Source organism: Natrix helvetica (genome assembly GCF_964273705.1).
Source record: "Natrix helvetica genome assembly, chromosome: 16".
Lineage (NCBI taxonomy): Eukaryota > Metazoa > Chordata > Lepidosauria > Squamata > Natricidae > Natrix > Natrix helvetica.
The window spans coordinates 10,438,222-10,458,738 of record NC_138563.1 but is presented as its reverse complement, the minus strand read 5'-3'; the positions used below and the strand labels follow the sequence as shown (position 1 = coordinate 10,458,738).

At 45.6% G+C, this 20,517-nt stretch overlaps 1 protein-coding gene across 1 annotated transcript in view; it reads right to left on the bottom strand.

The window, feature by feature from the left end:
* Positions 1 to 20,517, bottom strand: part of LOC309400040 (SLAM family member 5-like) — a 45,136-nt gene that overhangs the window by 7,373 nt on the left and 17,246 nt on the right. The window contains exons 4-8 of the mRNA XM_081968350.1: positions 18,189 to 18,224; positions 8,520 to 8,624; positions 6,403 to 6,438; positions 2,655 to 2,707; positions 424 to 522 (exon numbers count right to left, since the gene is read on the bottom strand). Of these exons, the coding sequence (XP_081824476.1) occupies positions 424 to 522; positions 2,655 to 2,707; positions 6,403 to 6,438; positions 8,520 to 8,624; positions 18,189 to 18,224 (329 nt within the window). The remainder of the gene's footprint in view (positions 1 to 423; positions 523 to 2,654; positions 2,708 to 6,402; positions 6,439 to 8,519; positions 8,625 to 18,188; positions 18,225 to 20,517) is intronic.

Here is a 20,517-nt window from a genome sequence, read left to right as displayed (position 1 = left end):
CTTCGGCCCAGTCTACCAATTGCGAACAGGAAACAATCCAGCAGTTTGGGGAGAGCCGTCAAGCTGGCCATGCCCACCCAGTGAGCCCCCACTGCCCCCTCCCAAGGTCAGCAATAGCCTTGATGTGGCCCTCAATGAAATTGAGTTTGACACTCCTGTCCTATAGCTACAGTTTCTCTCCCACCCCTTTCCATTGCTTTTCCCTAAAAATGGGGTGTTATCGGTGATCTCCTGGGCCCCCCGAAAAGAGATGGAGCCTTTACGTTGTGATTTCGTTGCATACCTGATGTACGATGACAATAAAGGCTATACTACATAGTACTCTATTTTGAACGTCGTACGCCACCCGAAGTCATCTACGTGTCAGTTGGGCAGCCATATAAATTTAATAAAGAAATAATCAACAAATACTGTATTTCCCACCTGCTTGGGATGCTGCACAGATGTATAAATGGTCTGGGGCGTTCCCGGGTTGTTCTTTGCGGCGTTTCTAGCTGGCTGATTTGTCTTTCTCCTGGTTTCCTAAGAGTTTAAAAAAAAGAGAGAAAGTGAAATATGTATTTGCCTGGTTTTAAGCAATTCTGAACTGAAAGGGGGTAGATGCTCTGGGGTGAGATGGTCCCCTCCTTCTTGGGACTCTGGTTATGGGGTGTGCGTGTGTGTGATTCACCCAAGGTAACCCGCAGGGACAGGTAAAATATTTTATTGTAGTATTTTAACTTACTTTTTACTTGACTCTTTGCGTTTTTGTTTATTTGACGTTTGCTTTTCATTCGTTTTTTTATCTTACCTTATTTTCACTTTCACTTTCACTTTTATATTTCTCTTTACTTTCCTTTCCTTTTAACTTTATTTGACCTGACCTTTCTTTATTTCCCTCACTTTAACTCTTACTCTTACTTTTTACTATGACCTTTACTTTACCTCAGGGGTGTCCAAACTTGGGAACTTTAAGACTTGTGGACTTCAACTCCCAGAATTCCCCAGCCAGCCATGCTGGCTGGGGAATTCTGGGAGTTGAAGTCCACAAGTCTTAAAGTTCCCAAGTTTGGACACCCCTGCTTTACCTCACCTTGATTTTTTTTACTTTTACTTTCTACTTTTTACTATACTCACGTTACCTCTGTTTACTTTTTTTTGCTTTAGCTTACTTTCATTTTTACTTTCACTTTCACTTCTACTTTTTACTACACTCTTTACCTTACCTTTATTTTTTAATTTTCTCCTCTACTTTTTACTATGCTCCCCTTACCTAATGTTACTTTTTACTTTACATTACCTTCGTTTGTTACTTTCATTTTCACTTTGTACTCTACTTATGACTCTATTTTTTACTTTCTTTTTTACTTGGCTTTACTCTTTGTTCTTTCCTTTATTTTTCAAAGTCACGCAGCCTCTCTAACCCTTTGGGTGGCTACATAGTCAGCTCCACAGTCCTCTTTATGGCAAAGGGCCACCAATGATTTAGGCAGCGGAAATATATTTCAATGCTGGACCGACAAGCAGATTTACTTCACAGTTCATTGACCGTGAGTGTCCTTGTGGAAAATTTAAAACGAAGAAGCTATGCGTAATTTTTAGTGAGATTTATTTTTAATTGTATATTTGCCGTGAGATCAAAAGCTGACACATCTTTTCCTCTTAAAGAAGCAAAAGTGTCATTTCCTACCAGATTATCTGAAAGTTATCTGTTATTTCTTTCCTTTTAAGGAAAATGTATCGGAGGATATGCATCACAAAATTGAACACGTCTCAAAAAAGAAGTAAAAAGTACAAACTACAGCGCCTCAAAGAACACCCACAGCATCCCAACGCAGAGCAAGTGGGGGCCCGTCACCCCAAATCTGATTTCCACCACCCCCTTTTTGGCCTTGTGCTCTTTAAGGAGGCTTGTGCAAAATCCTCCTTTGAGAAGACTTCAAATCAGCAAAGGAAAGAGCAGCCCATAATATATAATCCCATTTTGTTCTGTTGAGGAGAGCATTCTTTCTTTCCCACATATGAATATCTTCTGGAAGTGTGGATTTCGATTGCTAGGATCCTCCCGCCCCACGAACCCGTGATTGAGAATCCTGGGAGTAGGGACCACCTGCCTTAAGGAAGACTCGGTTTTGAAAACCTGATGGCCTTTTCAGATTTCATCCCATAAGACAGGGGTGTCCAAGCTTGAGAACTTTAAGACTTGTGGACTTCAACTCCCAGAATTCCCCAGCCAGCATGGCTGGCTGGGGAATTCTGGGAGTTGAAGTCCACAAGTCTTAAAGTTCCCAAGTTTGGACACCCCTGCCATAAGAGGTCTTCCTTCCCCTTGTGGAGGACATGGGATTGAGTTGGTGACATTCAAGAAGATCTTGAGCTGCGTAGAGAACTGGAGTCACCTTCAACTTGGACATCAATGGACTAGTCCAGGGGTCTCCAAACTTGCCAACTTTAAGACTTGTGGACTTCAACTCCCACAGTTCCTCAGCTAGAATGCTGGGAGATGAAGCCCACAAGTCTTAAATTTGCCACGTTTGGAGAAGCCTGGGCTATAGATCACCTTGGTCCATTCCAGGAGCTTTGGGAGACCTTTGTGAGGGAGGGGGTTGGACTAGAAGACCTCCAAGGTCTCTTCCAGCCCCATGATTCTATGTTTCATGTTCTTATGAACTTACCTTGGGCTGGCCTTCTATTAAGGCGGAACCACTCCTACATGGGTTTTCCATCTCTGCAAAGAAAAATTGTGACCGTTATCCAGATGGAGCTTGGTGGAACTGTGATTGTTTGGGCTGACAACTGCCAATCCTTTTCAGGGCAAGATAAAGAAATAAAATTAAGCAGTCAAAATATAATTTCCTTTTCCTTTCCTCTGGCCTGGCCTTTTATTTCTCTGTTGCTAAAGAGCGTCTTCCCCTCCCAAACAATGCTGAATAGAGCCGGCGTTAATTATTGGTTTGATATTCACTGAAGCAGGCAATTAATTTAATTAAAGGGCTCAGTTTAAACACGGTGCCACCAAGCGTGAGAATCAGAAGCGGAGGAAAGTGCATTTAATAAGCATTAATGATTGTGTGTAAACTTCATTAGGTGGGCCACAAGTCAGTCAGTTAGACATGCAAGTTTAATCAAGTAGATGTTTTTATTTCATGTTAGCACAAAGAAAATAAGCCTTCACCCCCAATTTACAACAAAAGTAAAAATACTACATTTAGTAGCAAAGAACAAACTCCAGTTTGTACAAAACAACACGGCCAAACAAAACAACCCACACAGTTACACATCCTGTTTGATCCTTTGGATCCAATATAAGATGAAACATTTTCCTGAGACCTGTTCCAAAGCATGAAACAGTCAGCAGAAAAACCAAGAGATCTGAGCATTATTTAAAATCTATTGGTATTTCTTGTTCGGGAGCAAGAAGAGTGACATTTGCACATGTAAACAAGTTTCAACTATGAACGTAGCTTTCTGGTCAAGCAGAAATGCTTTACAACACCCCCCAAAATTCAATTTATTTCTCCTGTCTTTTTGACAATAAATGTATTGTCTCCTCTGTTCTGTCATGCCCCCCTCTGCTCCAAGTTCATGTCTTTTCCGAAGACAGGACGTTCTCCTTCGTCTGCCCGGGTGTGCTTGTGGGTTGTGCTTCTGGAGAGGATGTTGGGTGTCCCTATCTGCCCTCTGAATCCCTGTTTTCCAAGGCACAACTCGCAAAAGCAAAATATGCGCAAACTCTCTAGAAAAGCATCCAAGGACTGTGTGAGTTTTCATCAGAAGAGAGTGGTCAGAATCAGAATAGAGCTGGAAGGGACCTTGGAGGCCTGCTAGTCCAACCCCTTGCTCAAGCAGGAGATCCTGTATACCATTTTCAGACAAGCGACTGTCCCACAAAACGAAGTCACAACAAGCCAGATTCGGAAAATTTGTCTTGGCTATTGCATCAAACAAGACGACATTAGATTGTATCGCATGCAGCGTCATAAGCTAATCAAACAGCACACTAAGACACACACACATCAGGGGTATCAAACTCAAGTGCTTAGACTTGGGGCCACCTGGGAAACAGCGGAAGATTGTCCTGCAGTGTTTCTGCCAGGAAAAACCGAGTTGTCGCAGTCAAAAATAGAGCTCGCAGTGGCACTCCCAAGTTCCGTTTTCGCTGGCACAGGATTGCAGGAGGCCGTCGCAGGCGAAAACGGAGCTCTGGAGCCACAGGAGTGAGGTCAAGCTGGCCACGCCCCCCCACCCCCCCCCAGATCAAATACAACCATCAGTGAAATCGAGTTTGACACCCCTGCCTTACATAGTAAGTACTTCATCTACTCTCCCTTTTGTTCAGAAGAGGGAAAGAGGAAGAAGGAAAGCAAAAGAGAAAAGAAGGAAGGAAAATAGAGAAAAGAAGGAAGGACTTTATGTTTAGTGCAGGGGTGTCAAACTTGCAACCTGCAAATTGAATGCGTCATGCGCTGGCCACGCCCAGCCCCGGTTTAGCAAAGAGGAAAATAGTGGCGATACGTCATGTGACGACAATGTGACGTCACAAGTTTGACACTCCTGGTTTAGGGGAATAAGCTGAATGGTCCAGTAGAAAGCAGGAGAAGCAAAGCAATTATTCGTTTGGCTAGTTGTTGTTGTTATTTATATGGGACAACCAAATGCTTGTCCCCTGTTCCCAGTCCTGGGGAAAGCAGGGATGGAGGAAGAAGGAGGGGGTGCAGAGAAAGTCCCTCTTGTCCCATTCAGGAACTTGTAGCATCACCTGTCAAACAATTGAGAGAGAGAGAGAGAGAGAAACCCAATAGCCTGTGATTAAAACTTTGCCATTAGTGACAATTAACAGTGAAAGGCTGTTAAGGAAGAACGGTTTAACAGAGCTATTTAACAATCCAACCATCAGGCCTGAATAATGAGACCCACCTGTGGTGCTGAGGTGGGGAAGCTAACTACTTCATTACGTTCTGCCTATAATACAGGAATCTCCCCAGTGTAGCAGCTTTTCCCTCAGAATCAATGAGAGATTGATCTCCAAGGGATTCAGGGAAGTCTGACTTTGGCCCTTTCATGGTTGCACCATGACTCTAGACTAGCTCCCTGCTTCTCCCTCCCTCCCCTCCCAATCCCAATCCCAGCCACAAGAGCCTGCAATTTTCAGGAGCTGAACTGCTTTGACAGCTTCTCCTGCAGCGGGAAGAAAATGGTAGCCAACTGAACTTCACTCCTCATTTGTTGAAATGAATATTGGGATTTATTTTCAGGATGATTAATTAGCTGCCCCTAGCTTCCCTCTGCGCTTCCTTCTCCCCCTCCAAACATCTTCTCATTCATATTGCTGCCCTTCCATCCTTTATTTTAATGGCTTCATTGGTTTGCTGGTATTACATTCACAATTTTTATGGAGTTTCCCCCCCTGCGTTACTGTGGTGAACTGCCCTCAGCAGCTCTGTGATGAGATGGGCAGCAAATTAATTTAAGAAAGAAAGAAAAAATAAGGGATATCAGAAGGTCACAGGCCACACCTTTGCCCCCTTCCCACCGTCCTTCTAAATTTTGTAATTGCTCCTTTTTTTTAAACGTGAGGGCCAACTGCCTCAAGCACCTTGACACATTTCTTCTAACAGCGATTCTGGTTTTGCATCCTTCTCAAAGGAGAATGGATGGGCTGTTCTCTCCTCCTGTGGTTCGTTGCAAAGGTATTTATAGGATAACTGAGTTGGAGGAGACCTTGGAGGTCTTCTAGTCCAACCTCCTGTTCAGCAGGAAACTCTCTAAATCATTCCAGACAAGTAACCTTCCAATCTCTTTTTAAAAGCCTCCTGTGATGGAACAGCCACAACTTCTGGAGATGAGCCATTCTACGGGTTAATTGTCCTCAGTGTAAGGATATTTCTCCTTTGTTCTAGGTTGCTTCTCTCCTTGATTAGTTTCCATCTATTGCTTCTGGTGCTTTGGGCAATAGGTTGACCCTTTCTTTCTGTGAAAACTCCTCAAGTACCTGAAGATAGCTATTGTGTCATCCCTAGTCCTTCTCCTCGCTAGACTAGCCGTGCCCAGTTCCTGCAACCGTTCTTCTTATATTTTAGCCCTCAGTCCCCTCATCATCCTGGTTGCTCTTCTCTGCACTCTTTCTGGGGTCTCACTTGATCAGCCTTCACATGGTCAATGCTGCCAGGACGCTCTTACCATCCTGAAGGTGTACCAGACCCCCAAACCTGGGAGCCCCATAAAATTAGCAATTATCTGTATCACACTTGCAATTGATCTCCTGAACATCTCCTTGGAGGGGTTTGACTCAATTCTCTTGCCCTTTGCTAGGCTGGTTCCATTTTCTTTGTGCTTTTTGTGGTCTTTCTGTGTTTGTGGGTGCAGTAAACTTTCCTATGTGACAGGTGTTTGCAGTCTCTTGGGAGGAAGGGGAATTGTTACCTGGGTGTGTGGGAAAACGCCCACTTCCTTTGGCAGCTGTGAAAAGAAAAGAAACCACGTGAAACACAGGAAGTGGGTGTGTTGTGAACCACAACTGCTATCTTGCGGCAAATAAGTTGCTGCTAATCTTGCCGACGACTTCGAAAGGTGTTGGTGAACAGGGAAGGGGATGTTCTGACTTAGGCCCCCCAAGATCATGACGCAGACTCCTTGTCCGGATAAAACCTCTTTTATTTAGGTGAAAGGGAATTCCTCTCCAGCAAAGTCCCGGCCAACAGTCTTTCAAGAGATTTCACAACTACAGATCTTTATCAGGCTTGGAGAGCTGCCAGGCCAATCAATATCTTCCAAACTCCATGCTGTAGCAGAATTACTTGGCAAGGAGTCAGGAACAGATCTTCACCCTAAGGAATTGAACTAATGGTCTCCTGAAAACTCCATTCCTCTTTTATTTCCTATGGGAGGGGCCATTCATGTCCATCTGTGGCTTTACTCCCAAGTTGACCCCTGTTCTTTAACTGTTCCCTTCTACTGGCAGCTCTGCCCATGCACACATCGGGAACAGGCTCCAGCTGTTCTTCTGCCCCACTGATATCCCACTCTGAAGTCAGCTGATAACTGTCAGACAGCCCTGGCCCCATCTCTGCCTCCGATGCAGAGTCCTCATCAGAGCCTTCCCCAGACTCCAGTATGGCCCAGGTTAGTGGGAATGGCTTGGTGGGTGTGGCAGGGGAAGGATACTGCAAAATCCCCATTCCCTCCCCACTCCTGGGGGAAGGATACTGCAAAATCTCCATTCCCTCCCCACTCCAGGGGAAGGATACTGCAAAATCTCCATTCCCTCCCCACTCCAGGGGAAGGATACTGCAAAATCTCCATTCCCTCCCCACTCCAGGGGAAGGATACTGCAAAATCTCCATTCCCTCCCCACTCCAGGGGAAGGATACTGTAAAATCTCCATTCCCTCCCCACTCCAGGGGAAGGATACTGCAAAATCTCCATTCCCTCCCCACTCCAGGGGAAGGATACTGCAAAATCTCCATTCCCTCCCCACTCCAGGGGAAGGATACTGCAAAATCTCCATTCCCTTCCCACTCCAGGGGAAGGATACTGCAAAATCTCCATTCCCTCCCCACTCCAGGGGAAGGATACTGCAAAATCTCCATTCCCTCCCCACTCCAGGGGAAGGATACTGCAAAATCTCCATTCCCTCCCCACTCCAGGGGAAGGATACTGTAAAATCTCCATTCCCTCCCCACTCCAGGGGAAGGATACTGCAAAATCCCCATTCCCTCCCCACTCCAGGGGAAGGATACTGCAAAATCTCCATTCCCTCCCCACTCCAGGGGAAGGATACTGCAAAATCCCCATTCCTTCCCCACTCCAGGGGAAGGATACTGCAAAATCTCCATTCCCTCCCCACTCCAGGGGAAGGATACTGCAAAATCTCCATTCCCTCCCCACTCCAGGGGAAGGATACTGCAAAATCTCCATTCCCTCCCCACTCCAGGGGAAGGATACTGCAAAATCCCCATTCCCTCCCCACTCCAGGGGAAGGATACTGCAAAATCTCCATTCCCTCCCCACTCCAGGGGAAGGATACTGCAAAATCTCCATTCCCTCCCCACTCCAGGGGAAGGATACTGCAAAATCTCCATTCCCTCCCCACTCCAGGGGAAGGATACTGCAAAATCTCCATTCCCTCCCCACTCCAGGGGAAGGATACTGCAAAATCCCTATTCCTTCCCCACCCTGGGGCCAGCCAGAGGTGGCATTTGCCGGTTCTTTGAACTATTCAACATTTCCGCTACTGGTACTCCAGAACTGTGAGAACCTGCTGGATTTCACCCCTGGCTTGGAGGCCTGAAGGATGCAAGGAAGAGCCCAGGTTAAAATTGTTGGGCCCTCCTACCCCTGGGACATTCATGGAGAAGTAGACGGTGTCCTGGGACGGGGATGAAGGCCTCCCCACCTGGTGGCCCACAGATGACTTTCTGGTTCAGCTTTTTTCTCTTTTGGGATAGAGGGAGAAGGAAAGAGAAGAGGAATGGGGAACTTGGTCAGTGGAGGGGGGGGGGGCTTTGCAAGGGGGTGTGCAGCAGAGAACCATCTTATACCTCTCCTCCTCCTCCACACATAAAGGACACCAACAATGATGACAAGCAGAATGATGATAGCTATAATCACACCCACGATCCATGCACGGCTTTCAGGCGGAATATCTGCAAACAACAAAAGAGAGAGAGAGAGAGAGAGAGCAGAGGTTGTGTCAACCCTGGTCAAACATCAGAAACCCTGCAGAGATCTGTTCCCTATACAGGAAGTCCTCGATTAGTGACCGTTTGCCGTTCCGACAGTGGTGAAAAAATAACCAGGCCTCTCATGGATGACTTTTGCAGGCTTGTAAAGTGAAGAAAAACTGAAGACAGATCGTCAGCATAGTTATGGGGTCTCATTTAACAACTGCTTTGTTTAACCACCAAGTTTCCGGTTCCAATTGTGGTTGCTAAACGAGCACTTCCTGCATGGGGTGATTTTCCTCTACCCACAATTCCTTGCAACTGACAGAGCTGAGCTGGCAACAGCGGCAAGATGTCATCCAGCAAAAATTACCAGAACAATTCTCCTTTCCTTCCCTGTCGGGATTATGCTGTCCTCTCATAGAACATAGAAAAGTAGGCTTGGAAGGGACCTTGGAGGTCTTCTAGCCCAACCCCCTGCCCATGTAAGGAGATCCTATGCCTCCACATGAGCTGAAGAAACGTAACTATGGAACTTTTACTAAATCTGAAATGCAGTTGATGCAGGAATATGGTCCCAATGGCTGAAAATCCCCTTTTAAGCATTTTTTCCAGTTACAAATATTCTTGTCCAGAAAATCTACTGCTCTGTTAAAATATTGATGGCTGGCAGAGACATGGGAACCAGGTCAGCCAATGAGAGCTTAAAGAAGATCTGAGTCCGTGCAAAGAATTGAAACAGAAACTTAAGAAGAAATAAACTAGAAGTCTGTCTGGGCTTGTCTGCTGAAATGAAACTTACTGCTTGTGTTTGCCTGTAACTCTCCTGCAGTGACGTGCAGTCAAGGGAGGCAGGGAAGGCAGAGCCTCACCGCTCTCATCATGAAAATAAAAAAAAAATTACTCCGGGAAGCCGTGAAAGTGGCTGGGAGAGGCGCCTGGCTTGGTTTAGCCTCCCTGGACATCTCAGCAGCAGCCCCAAGTGTGCCGATCTCGCCATTTTTTGCATCGGGCGAGCCCGGGATTCTTGCAAGGGGAATGGGACCACGTGTGCAGGTGGCTCCTCAATACCAGCCTCAGATCAGCCCAGCCGCGGTCCCCTTCATGTTGGCTTAGGAAGGAGGGGAATGGGACCACGTGTGCAGGGGAAGGGGATCGCGGCTGGGCTAATCTGAGGCTGTGCGCTGCTGAGGAGCCGCCTGCACACGTGGTCCCATTCTCCTTGCAAGGATCCCGGGCTCGCCCGATGCAAAAAATGCCTAGGTAACATCATTAGTGCTAGAAGGGGGGGGGGGGAGGAGGAGAAAGGAGAAGTTTCTCTTCTCAGAAATGTCTTCTCAGTGGAGCTGTGGCAGCCTGTCTGTCCCTTTCTGACATTTCTGAGAAGAGAAACTTCTCCGTTTGGGCTGCGCCCGTGCGATCGGAGCAACCACGCGGTTTGATGGCATCACCAGCCTCACCAGTCATAAACCTCACCGCACGTCACTGCTCTCCTGCTTTGTGTCTACTTGGAAGAACCAACTGTTGGTATTGTACATTTATTCCTCTATTCTTATGTACCGTATTTTCTGAGTATAAGATGCACCTTTTTCCTTCTAAAAAGAGGGTGAAAATCTGGGTGCATCTTATACACTGAATACAGCATTTTTGGCCTCCCGAAATCCTTCACCCTTTGCAAAAATGGCCGTGCGTAGCCTTTAGGAGGCTTCCTAAATGGAAGACATGAATTGCAAGAGAGGGATGTGTAACTTGCACAAAAGAAGATTTGAGAGCTGAATGCCTGTTCTAAGCCAAGGACTAGGTTTCATGACGTAACTCACTAATAGTTTCATATGATTTTAACCATTTACTTGGTTGCCTTGGTAAGATGGGCAGCATATGCATTTAATAAATAATACCTAAATATAATTTACAAAGCTCATCACTCAATATATTACATGGATAGCATATCTCATCAGGAAGTCAAAATAAAAAAGTGAAATTATTTCTCAACGTAACATATCTCAACACAACCATTTCTCAACATCGCAAGAAACCTCATCCTGCTTCTAAAAACTGCCAAATCATCTCTCTGTACCAAATACAGGAATACATTTGTATAGATAAGCCTCAGAAACCGTTAAAAGTCACATTGTGAAATTCATTTCAACATTTTTTTATCCTCCTCAAAATAATACATAATTAAGAGCCCTGTTGGATCAGATCAAAGCAACAAACATGCCTGCAGTTTTAACCACTTTCTTTACATTTGTTAATTGGCCCTATGAAAACAGTAATTGTGTTTGGCGATTGTACACTTTGGCTGGGGAATTCTGGGAGTTGAAGTTCACAGATCTTAAAGTTTCCAAGGTTGAGGTTTAGGCAATTATCTCAGTACCCTGGACAGGGAAGTGCCAGGATTCTTCTGATGAAGCCCATATTTATGGCTGTTTGGAGTGATTTACACAATTTACAACATTTTTGCTGAAAATTACTCTTTACTTCTGGTTTTCAGCAAAAATGCCTGTCATGAACAATGGGTCTGCTTAATAACCATGGCATTCATTAATGGCTGCTGCAAAAAAAGGTTATAAATTTCACCAACCGGTACGCCTGTACCGGTCCGTACCGGTTGAAACCCACCCCTGGCATTACTGCCGGTTCGCTGCGTGAAATTTTTTGAGCATGCATGCTCGCTTCACTCCCGTGCACCCCAAATGCACACTCTCTACGCAGGTGCACATTTACACCTTAAAAAGTCTGCACAAGTGCAGAACACGAGAAAAGGGGAAACATTACATTTCTGCAATGGAGATTGTTCTGCGCATGCGCAAGAGCAAAAATCAAGATGACACCACCGCTAATAGGAACCGGTTCGGGTGCGTGAGCGGCTGCGTTGCTACCTACTCAACTGAACCAGTCCGAACCAGTAGGAACCCACCTCTGGTATATACCCTGCTTTATAAGCTGGACTGGAATAAATATATATATATTAATTTCTTCCAATTGAATAAATCCTAATTAAAATTAGTTGCCTATAAAAGTGTTCCAGTTATAAATTTAATTACTATACCCCACAAGGATATGAATCTTGAGAGGCACTCTTTGAATTTGTGATGGGAACAGGAAAGGAAAAGGAAAGAAAGAAAAAACAGCCTGGAGAGACGTGGGAATATCAAACAGAAAAAAAAAGAAAGGAAATGCTGCATTGTTTGAGTCTTGCAAAAAGGGATTAAAATTTGCAAGACAAGAATGCTAAAATTTGGGAATGGATGGGACGAGACGTACGGAAGGGGGGGTCAGCATTGTGCAAAAAGGAGGACTAGGGGTAACAGGATAGCAGCCTTCCAGTATTGGAGGGGCTGCCACAAAGAAGAGGGGGGAGTCAAGCTATTCTCCAAAGCACCTGAAGGCAGGACAAGAAGCAATGGGTGGAAATTAAGCAAAGAGAGAAGCAACTTAGCACTAAGGAAAAATTTCCTGACTGTGAGGATAATTAATCAAATTAACAGAGTTGGAAAGAGACCTTGTAGGTCATCTAGTCCAACCCCCAATGAAGCAGGAGACCCTACACCATTTTTGACAGATGATAGTCCAGTCTCTTCTTGAAAGCCTCCAGGGATGAAGCTCCCACAACTTCTGAAGGCAACTTCTGTTCCTTTGGTTGATTGTTCTCCCTGTCAGGAAATTCCTCCTTATTTCCAGGTTGAATCTCTCCTTGTCCATTATTCCTTGTCTGGCCTTTAGGTGCTTTGGAGAATACCTTGACCCCCTAACTCCTTTCTCGGGCAGCCCCCGAAATATTAGAAGATGCTCTCCTGTCTCCCCTGGTCCTTCTCTTCCCTAGACCAGCCAGGCCCAGTTCCTGCAACCGTCCATCATCTCTTTGAGCCTCCAGTCCCTTCATCATCCTGGTTGCTCTTCTCTGCACTCTTTCCAGAGTCTCAACCTCTTTTTTGTAGTGTGGTGACCAAAACAGGATGCAGGATTCTAGGTGTGGCATTATAGAGTGGTAGTAGCACCTCATTTGATCTTGATTGTATCCCTCTGTTAGTGCAGCCTAGAACTGTATTGGCTTTTTTGGCTGCTGGCTCCTATTTAGCTGGTTGTCCACTAAGACTCCCAGATCCCTCTCCCAGTCACTGCTATTAAGAAGCCTGGTTTGACCCAGTTTATATGCGTACTTTGGGTTTTTCTTGCCTAAGTGTCGGACTTGACTTTTCTCTACATTGAATTGCATTTTGTTAGAGAGAGTTCAAGTCTGTCAAGATCCATCTGGATCTTCAGCCTATTTTCTAGGGCATGGATGTCAAACATGCGACCGTGGGCAAGATGCATCATACGTTGGCCATACCCAACCCCGGTTTAGCGAAGGGGAAAAAGTAGCAATACGTCACACGGTGACAATGTGACATCGCGAATTTGACAACCCCTGATCTAGGGTGTTGTGAGGTGCATCTCATGCCATAAGCCAGGGGTGTCCAAACTTGGGAACTTTAAGACTTGTGGACTTCAACTCCCAGAATTCCCCAGCCAGCAGAGCTGGCTGGGGAATTCTGGGAGTTGAAGTCCACAAGTCTTAAAGTTGCCAACTTTGGACACCCCTGCCATAAGCCCACAGTGGAGGTAGTGCAGACCACGGTCCAGCTTTTAATCAGTGGTTGACCTCTAGAATTCTTTGTTCTCTTACTGGATGTCGTCCTTTTGTTGGCAGTACAGATGAAAAAACTACATGCACCTAACTCCTTGACTTTCTTGTCGGTGTTCATAATCACTCAATATTGTTTTCAAGTCCTTTTTTGTGTCATTCGTCCCTACACGTAGTAGTAGAAAAGGTTAGTAATCTCTGGGTTTGGTTCTTCATCACATCTTTGATTTTTGCTCCAGGAAAACAACGCAGCTCACTGAATTGACTGGCTGGCTGGTTCTGTTCCCTTGAGAATTGAATCTCCTAACACCATTTTTTTTTCCCTAGGGAGGTTTGGGGTATTTTGAATATCCAACCAGTGGAATGGCTTGTGGCTGCTCCCTCCCTGGACGTTTTTAAGAAACGATTGGACAATCATTTGTCCACAATGAAATAAGATCTCCGCAGTGGTGAAATCTAATTTTTTCCCCGCTACCGGTTCTGTGGGTGTGACTTGGCGGGGGGTCATGTGACTGGATGGACATGGCTATGTAGTCATGTGATGGGGTGTGTGTCAAAAGACAGTAACACACTTTAACAATGTCCGGCTGGAGTAGGGGGTTGGACTAGATGACCTCCAGGTCCCTTCCGGCCCTGGATTGCTCTGTTCTTTCAAGGTATCCTCTGAAGCTGCGTTTAGTGCCATGTTTGTGGCTCTTTCTCCCTCTCCTTTTTCCCTTCCTCCCTTCCTCCCCCCTCTCTCTCTTTCGCAGCACCCCCCCCTCCCCACCACTTTTTAAAGCATTTTTCCCTGCTAACTGGCAGCGAAAAATGCTTTAAAAAGCGGGGAAAAAGCTTCTGATGATCAACATGGCTCACAGTTCAGCCACGCAATCCTCAGAAGCTTTTTTATTATCAGTTTGCAGAACCAGGCCGAACTGGGAGGATTTCACCCCTGGATCTCCTGCTTGAGCAGGGATTGGACTAGAGGGCCTTTGAGGTCTCCTCCAACTTTATTATTCTGCTATTCTGATTAATGGGTGGCAGCTTTTGGGGCCCCTGGGTTTTTTAATCCAAGTTTCCGGGATTCATGAACTCTTTGGACACAGCCTAAAATTCACACTTGCATTAACTGAGATAGGTCAAGTCTGAATATTTCTTTTCTTAATTATTAGTTTGTTAAATGTATGCTTTTGCCCTCAGGCATTCTGACTCTCTCCCCTGGAAGACCTGGGGGTGGGAGGAATTTTCATGGGTAGCCTGAGCAGAGGGTGCAAAAGTTGCTACCTGTTCTATGGAAGCCAGAATCTGGCCGGTAAAGAGGAAAGGTAAACCAGTAAAAAATAAATAAAGGAATACAGGTAGCCCTCGAGTTACAAACGTCACGGCGCCGGCCAATTACATTCGTAAGCCAAGGAATCGTAGGAGTGAATCACATAACTTGACTTTGGCCCATGCATCCTCCGATCGATTGGCTGTGTCACTAACTGCACTTGAGGTCACTCAGGGTGGGGAAGTCCAAGGGGTCTTGCAAAGTCACTGCAAGGTAAGTGAGTCTCCACAGGCCTAATGGCAGGGCAGCACCTCTGCTGTCATTCATAACATGTTTTCCAGAAAATAAGACCCAGTCTTATTTTTGGGGGGGCTCAAAATTAAGCGCCAGGGTTTATTTTTTTGGGGGGGGGGAGTTTTATTTTTCTTTGCTTACAGGAGGTGGCAAGCTTAGGGGGTTGTGGGAGTGGGAGTGGTGTACCCTCCATCCCGCCGTCTACTTGCCTGTGGCTGCAATGGGCCAAACTCTTGGCATGCCCCAGCCTCTGCTTGCCCTGCCTGCTGGCCCTGCTGCTCCTGGGACACCCTGGGACATCAGGGTCATGCTCAAGCTATTGCTACGACGAAGCAGAAGGCCACGTGCCTTCCTCTTTTGTGCCCCCAAACCCTGGCCACCGGAAAAGACGGGGTTTGGGGTGCAAAAGAGGAAGGGGCAGTCTCCCTTCTATCCTCCATCTGTCCGTCCCACTGCAGGGCCGACACTGAGCCCTGCCCGCTGAAGCCATGCAGGGCAGGGGAGGGGGGGAACCATGCTTTGGCATGCAGGAGTTCCTTGGTGGCCCTGCAGTGGGACAGATGGATGGAAGAGGGAGGGAAGGTTGCCCCTTCCTCCTTTGCACCCCAAAACCCTGTCTTCCCTAGCCACCAGGGCAGCCAAGAGCAGCATGGCCAGGAGGTCGAAGAGCCCCCCGAGGCCAACAGAGGAGAAGGGAACAGGTGATATTCTACTTTGTCGTACTGTATCAGCAGCCTGAGCAAGACTGAGCTCCAGGTCTGGTGGAGTGTGAACCGTGGATGCTGCCCGCTCCAGAACCACAAGGGGGGCTGTGGAAGAGAGAGGCCCTTGGCTGTGAGGTTGCCTGGCACCACAGGCAGAGCCGAGCCTGGTTAGATGCACTGGAGGCACCTTCAGGCACCTGGAGAGACAGAACGAGGAGAAGCTCCTGGCCCTTGATGGCTCAGCCAATCCGCGATTAAGGAGCGGAGCCTCCATGGGGAAGGGAAGGAGCTGCCATGCTAAGCACCACCTCAGGGGTTGCTGACAATGTTTGTGAATGGACATGTCCAATGTACAATAGCAGTTGGAAGGGACCTTGGAGGTCTTCTAGTCCAACCCCCTGCCTAGGCAGGAAACCTTATACCGTTTCAGACAAATGGCCACCCAACATCTTCTTAAAGACTTCCAGTGTTGGGGCATTCACAACTTCTGGAAGCATTTTCTGTTCCACTGATTAATTGTTCTCACTGTCAGGAAGTTTCTCCTCAGTTCTAAGTTGCTTCTCTCCTTGATTAGTTTCCACCCATTGCTTCTTGTTCTGCCCTCAGGTGCCTTGGAGAATAGCTTGACTCCCTCTTCTTTGGGGCAGCCCCTGAGATATTGGAACACTGCTATCATGTCTCCCCTAGTCCTTCTTTTCCTTAAACTAGACATACCCAGTTCCTGCAACTGTTCTTCATGTTTAGTCTCCAGTCCGCTAATCATCTCTGTTGCTCTTCTCTGCACTCTTTCTAGAGTCTCCACATCTTTTCTACATCGTGGTGACCAGAACTGAATGCAGTATTCCAAGTGTGGCCTTACCAAGGCATTATAAAGTGGTATTAACACTTCATGGGATCTTGATTCTATCCCTCTGTTGATGCAGCCTAGAACTGTGTTGGCTTTTTGGGCAGCTGCTACACACTGCTGGCTCCTATTTAAATGGTTGTCCACTAGGACTCCAAGATCCCTCTCACAGTTACTACTATTGAGCAAGGTACCACCTATACTGTCCCTGTGCATTTCATTTTTCTTGCCTAAATGTAGAACCTTACTCTTTTCACCATTGAATTTCATTTTATTAGATAGTGCCCAATGTTCAAGTTTGTCAAGATCCTTCTGTATCTTCAGCCTATCTTCCGGAGTGTTGGCTATTCCTGCCAGCTTGGTGTCATCTGCAAATTTGATGAGTTCCCCATTTATTCCCTCATGTGGTTGAGCTGTGTGCTGATCATCACTAGGTTCCCTCACTAGGGCTTATTTTGGGGAAAACGCAGTAAGTGGGAATGACGGCCCTGGTGCTGCAGCATTCATAATTTTGGGACTGGGTCGTAAGTACTTGGGGGGTGGTCAGTTGAATCTTTGAACAGTCGCTAAGTGAAGTGTTGTAACTCAAGGATTACCTGTAAACTCAAACCAGACATAGTTAGCTTCAATCGTGTATCTCAATAACAATATGCTTGTTTCTGTTCCCCGGAGTTCTTTTTTACAGACACACTGTTTTATGTACAACATACAGAAACACATCAGCTTTATTAATCTGCAACATGCGAAAACACACCAGCGTTATTAATTCATAGCATACATAGCTTTATTAATGCACATAAACATACATAAACACATCTGTTTTATTAATCTGCAACGTACATAACGCACTTTATTAAGAACAACACACATAAACACATGCATAAAAATCAACAGAAATGGAGACAGAAAGCTTACAGCTGGGGCGAACGGTTATAATTCTGATAAACGGTTCAATGGTACCCAAATGTCTATTAAGTGATTATTATTTTCCCTAATTTAGCCAATTGTATTGTTGATATTGTCCTATTGTCCCTTTCCTCTTTATGGTGCTTATCATTTACAACTTTTCCTATATTTATTCCTATTTTTTCCCCAGCTAATAGCTTTATCTTTTTGGATGGTTTTTGATGTTCTTTGTTTAATCGCTGATTAATGTTTTGTGCTAGCACTGATGATATTCCATAGTTTGGTCATGAAACGTCTGCAAGGAAACAGTCAGGCTCAGGGAGCACCAAGGGCTCCTCATTTCAACCCTGAGCTACAAAGATTCTCCTCTATTTATAGCCATGTCCACTTCCCAGAAAGTTACTGCAGGTAAGTCCTGGACTTATGACCACAACTGAGCCCAAAATTTCTGTTGGTAAGCAAGACAGTTGTTAAGTGAGTTTGGCCCCATTCTTTAACCTTTCTTGCCGTAGCTATTAAGCGAATCACGGAACGTGGCTGTATGTCCCATCGACTTTGCTTGTCAGAAGGTCACAAAAGGGGATCGCATGACCCCTGGACCGTCATAAATAGGAGTCAGTTGCCAAGCACCTGAATTGTGATCACGTCACCCTGGGGTTGCTGCAAAGTTTGTGTGTAAAATGGCCATTTTTTTCAATGCCGTTGAATGGTCAAATTCAGTGACTTTGAATGGCCAATAAGTGATTTGTAAGTCAAGGACTACCAGTATAGGAGACTCATTTGTTTTAGTTCCTCCTCCTCCTCCTCCCTCCTTCAAGGATGGGCCTATTAGGTGCTCTTGGGGGGGGTGAACCCTTTGGAAGCTGCTAAGAGGGAGGGGCAGGAAGGGTGGAAGCTACAAGGAGGGGGTGGAGCTCACCATTCACTTGGGGGGCCTCCGTCCCAGGTCTCTCTTCTGGGGTTCAGCGTGATGGGCAGAATGCAAGTGGAAGAGAGCAGATCGAAAAGAAACAGAGATCAGGCAGTGAGAAATCGTGCATCTCTGGTTGGGTGAAGCAATCCGATTAACAGCCAAAAGACCCCATTAACCCCCCCTTGAAGCCTATTGTTAAGCCTGGTTAATTCTGTGATTTTCTCAGGTCAAAGCATTTACTCCAAACACAAAACTATTGCAAACGAAAACTGGAGGAACGAGAGCAGAAGTAGAACAGGACATGCATGCAATGTGACCATCATCATGTGTCTGCATTAAAGGGCTTGCAAAATGAACAACCCCTGGTATGCCTAAATATGGGGGATGAGCCGAAGGACAGAAAGAAGGAGTAGTGACCTTCCTCCCATATTTAGGCATACCAGGGGTTGTAACATAAATACATACCTATTTCCCTGGCTCAACTGATAAGGAGGCGAGCCTGTGGCTTAGTGGCTAAGACTCCTGCCTAAGATATAATACAGCCCAGGTTCAAATCCCAGTAAGGGTATGGCTAACTGATGAGAGCTAATTAGCTCGAAATAGATGTATACTAGTCTCCCTTTATTTATTTATCAGTACAAATACAACACAAATATAAAAAAGGCAACATTAAAAATAAAAATATGGTTTTCTGCCTGCATGGTCTTCTGTGATGAGCCGAAGGACAGAAAGAAGGAGTAGTGACCTTCCTCCCATATTTAGGCATACCAGGGGTTGTAACATAAATACATACCTATTTCCCTGGCTCAACTGATAAGGAGGCGAGCCTGTGGCTTAGTGGCTAAGACTCCTGCCTAAGATATAATACAGCCCAGGTTCAAATCCCAGTAAGGGTATGGCTAGCTGATGAGAGCTAATTAGCTCGAAATAGATCTATACTAGTCTCCCTTTATTTATTTATCAGTACAAATACAACACACACACACTTATGTATATATATATATATATATATATGTTTTCGTAGATTTTCACTGGTGTAGGTATGCTGGTTTTGTTGTATTCGGGTCTTTTCCCGTGTAAGGTTGAGATTGTCTTTGCAATGTTTCGGCAGGATCTCACCTGCCATCTTCAAGCGTGGGCTTAAAATGGGAATGGAGCTGCCGTCTTTCTGTAAGTCTAGGTGGGAGGGGATGGGGTGCTGGCTTTGTTTCAGTAAGTGGAATGATTGGTTGTGTGGTTGTATCATGATTGGTAGATTGGTGCTGATTGGTGCAGGCTGTGTGTGCATTGTTGTTTTGTATTGTAATGGCTTGGGTGGTGGGTGGTGTTTGTTTGTTGGCTAGGGCTGGTTTCCAGATGTTTGGTAGGCGGGAGGTATCATCATGTTTGTTCATGCTGTGGGGGTGTTTCTCTATTTCGATAGCTTCCGTGATTATTCTCTTGTGGAGGTGTTCTGTTTTGGAGATTAACCTGGCTCCTTCAAAGTTGATTTCATGTCCTGTAGCTTTAAGGTGCTGGAAAAGGGAAGAAGTTTTTTCTTTTTTTCTTACTGCGTTCTTGTGTTCTGTGATGCGTGCATTTATCCTCCTGTTTGTTTGTCCTATATATATTGCTGGGCAGATTTTGAATGGTATTTTGTAGACTCCTTGGTTTTCTAGCTGGATTTTGTCTTTGGGGTTTCTTAAGATGTTGGCTATTTTTTGGTCAGTGGTGAAGGCTGTCCTGATATTGTGCTTGTGGAGAATTTTGCTGATTTTATCTGTGGTGCCTTTGATGTAAGGGAGGAGGGCGATGCCATTTTCCTGTTCTGTATCTTGGTTTTTTGGGGGAGTCTCCTTTTGGATTAGGTTGGTGATTGTTTTTCTTTGGAATCCATTGGAGATTAATACATTTGTGAGTTTGTGTAATTCAGTTTTCAGGTGGTCTTTGTCGGCTAGGCGTTTGGTTCTGGAGATGAGGGTCTTGGCTACAGAGTTGATCTGTGCAGGGTGGTGATGGGATTGTGCATTTAAGTAGCGGTTGGTGTGTGTTTTTTTCTGGTAGATGGTGTGTCCTAGGGAGCCATTGGGTTTTTTGTAGATTAGGACATCCAGAAAGGGAAGTTGGTTGTTTGCTTCTATTTCCATGGTGAATTGTATTTTGGGGTGTAGGCTGTTGAGATGTGTGAGGAAGTTGTCCAGTTTGGCCACATGGAAAAGAAAAACTGGACAACTTCCTCACACATCTCAACAGCCTACAGCCCAAAATACAATTCACCATGGAAATAGAAGCAAACAACCAACTTCCCTTTCTGGATGTCCTAATCTACAAAAAACCCAATGGCTCCCTAGGACAC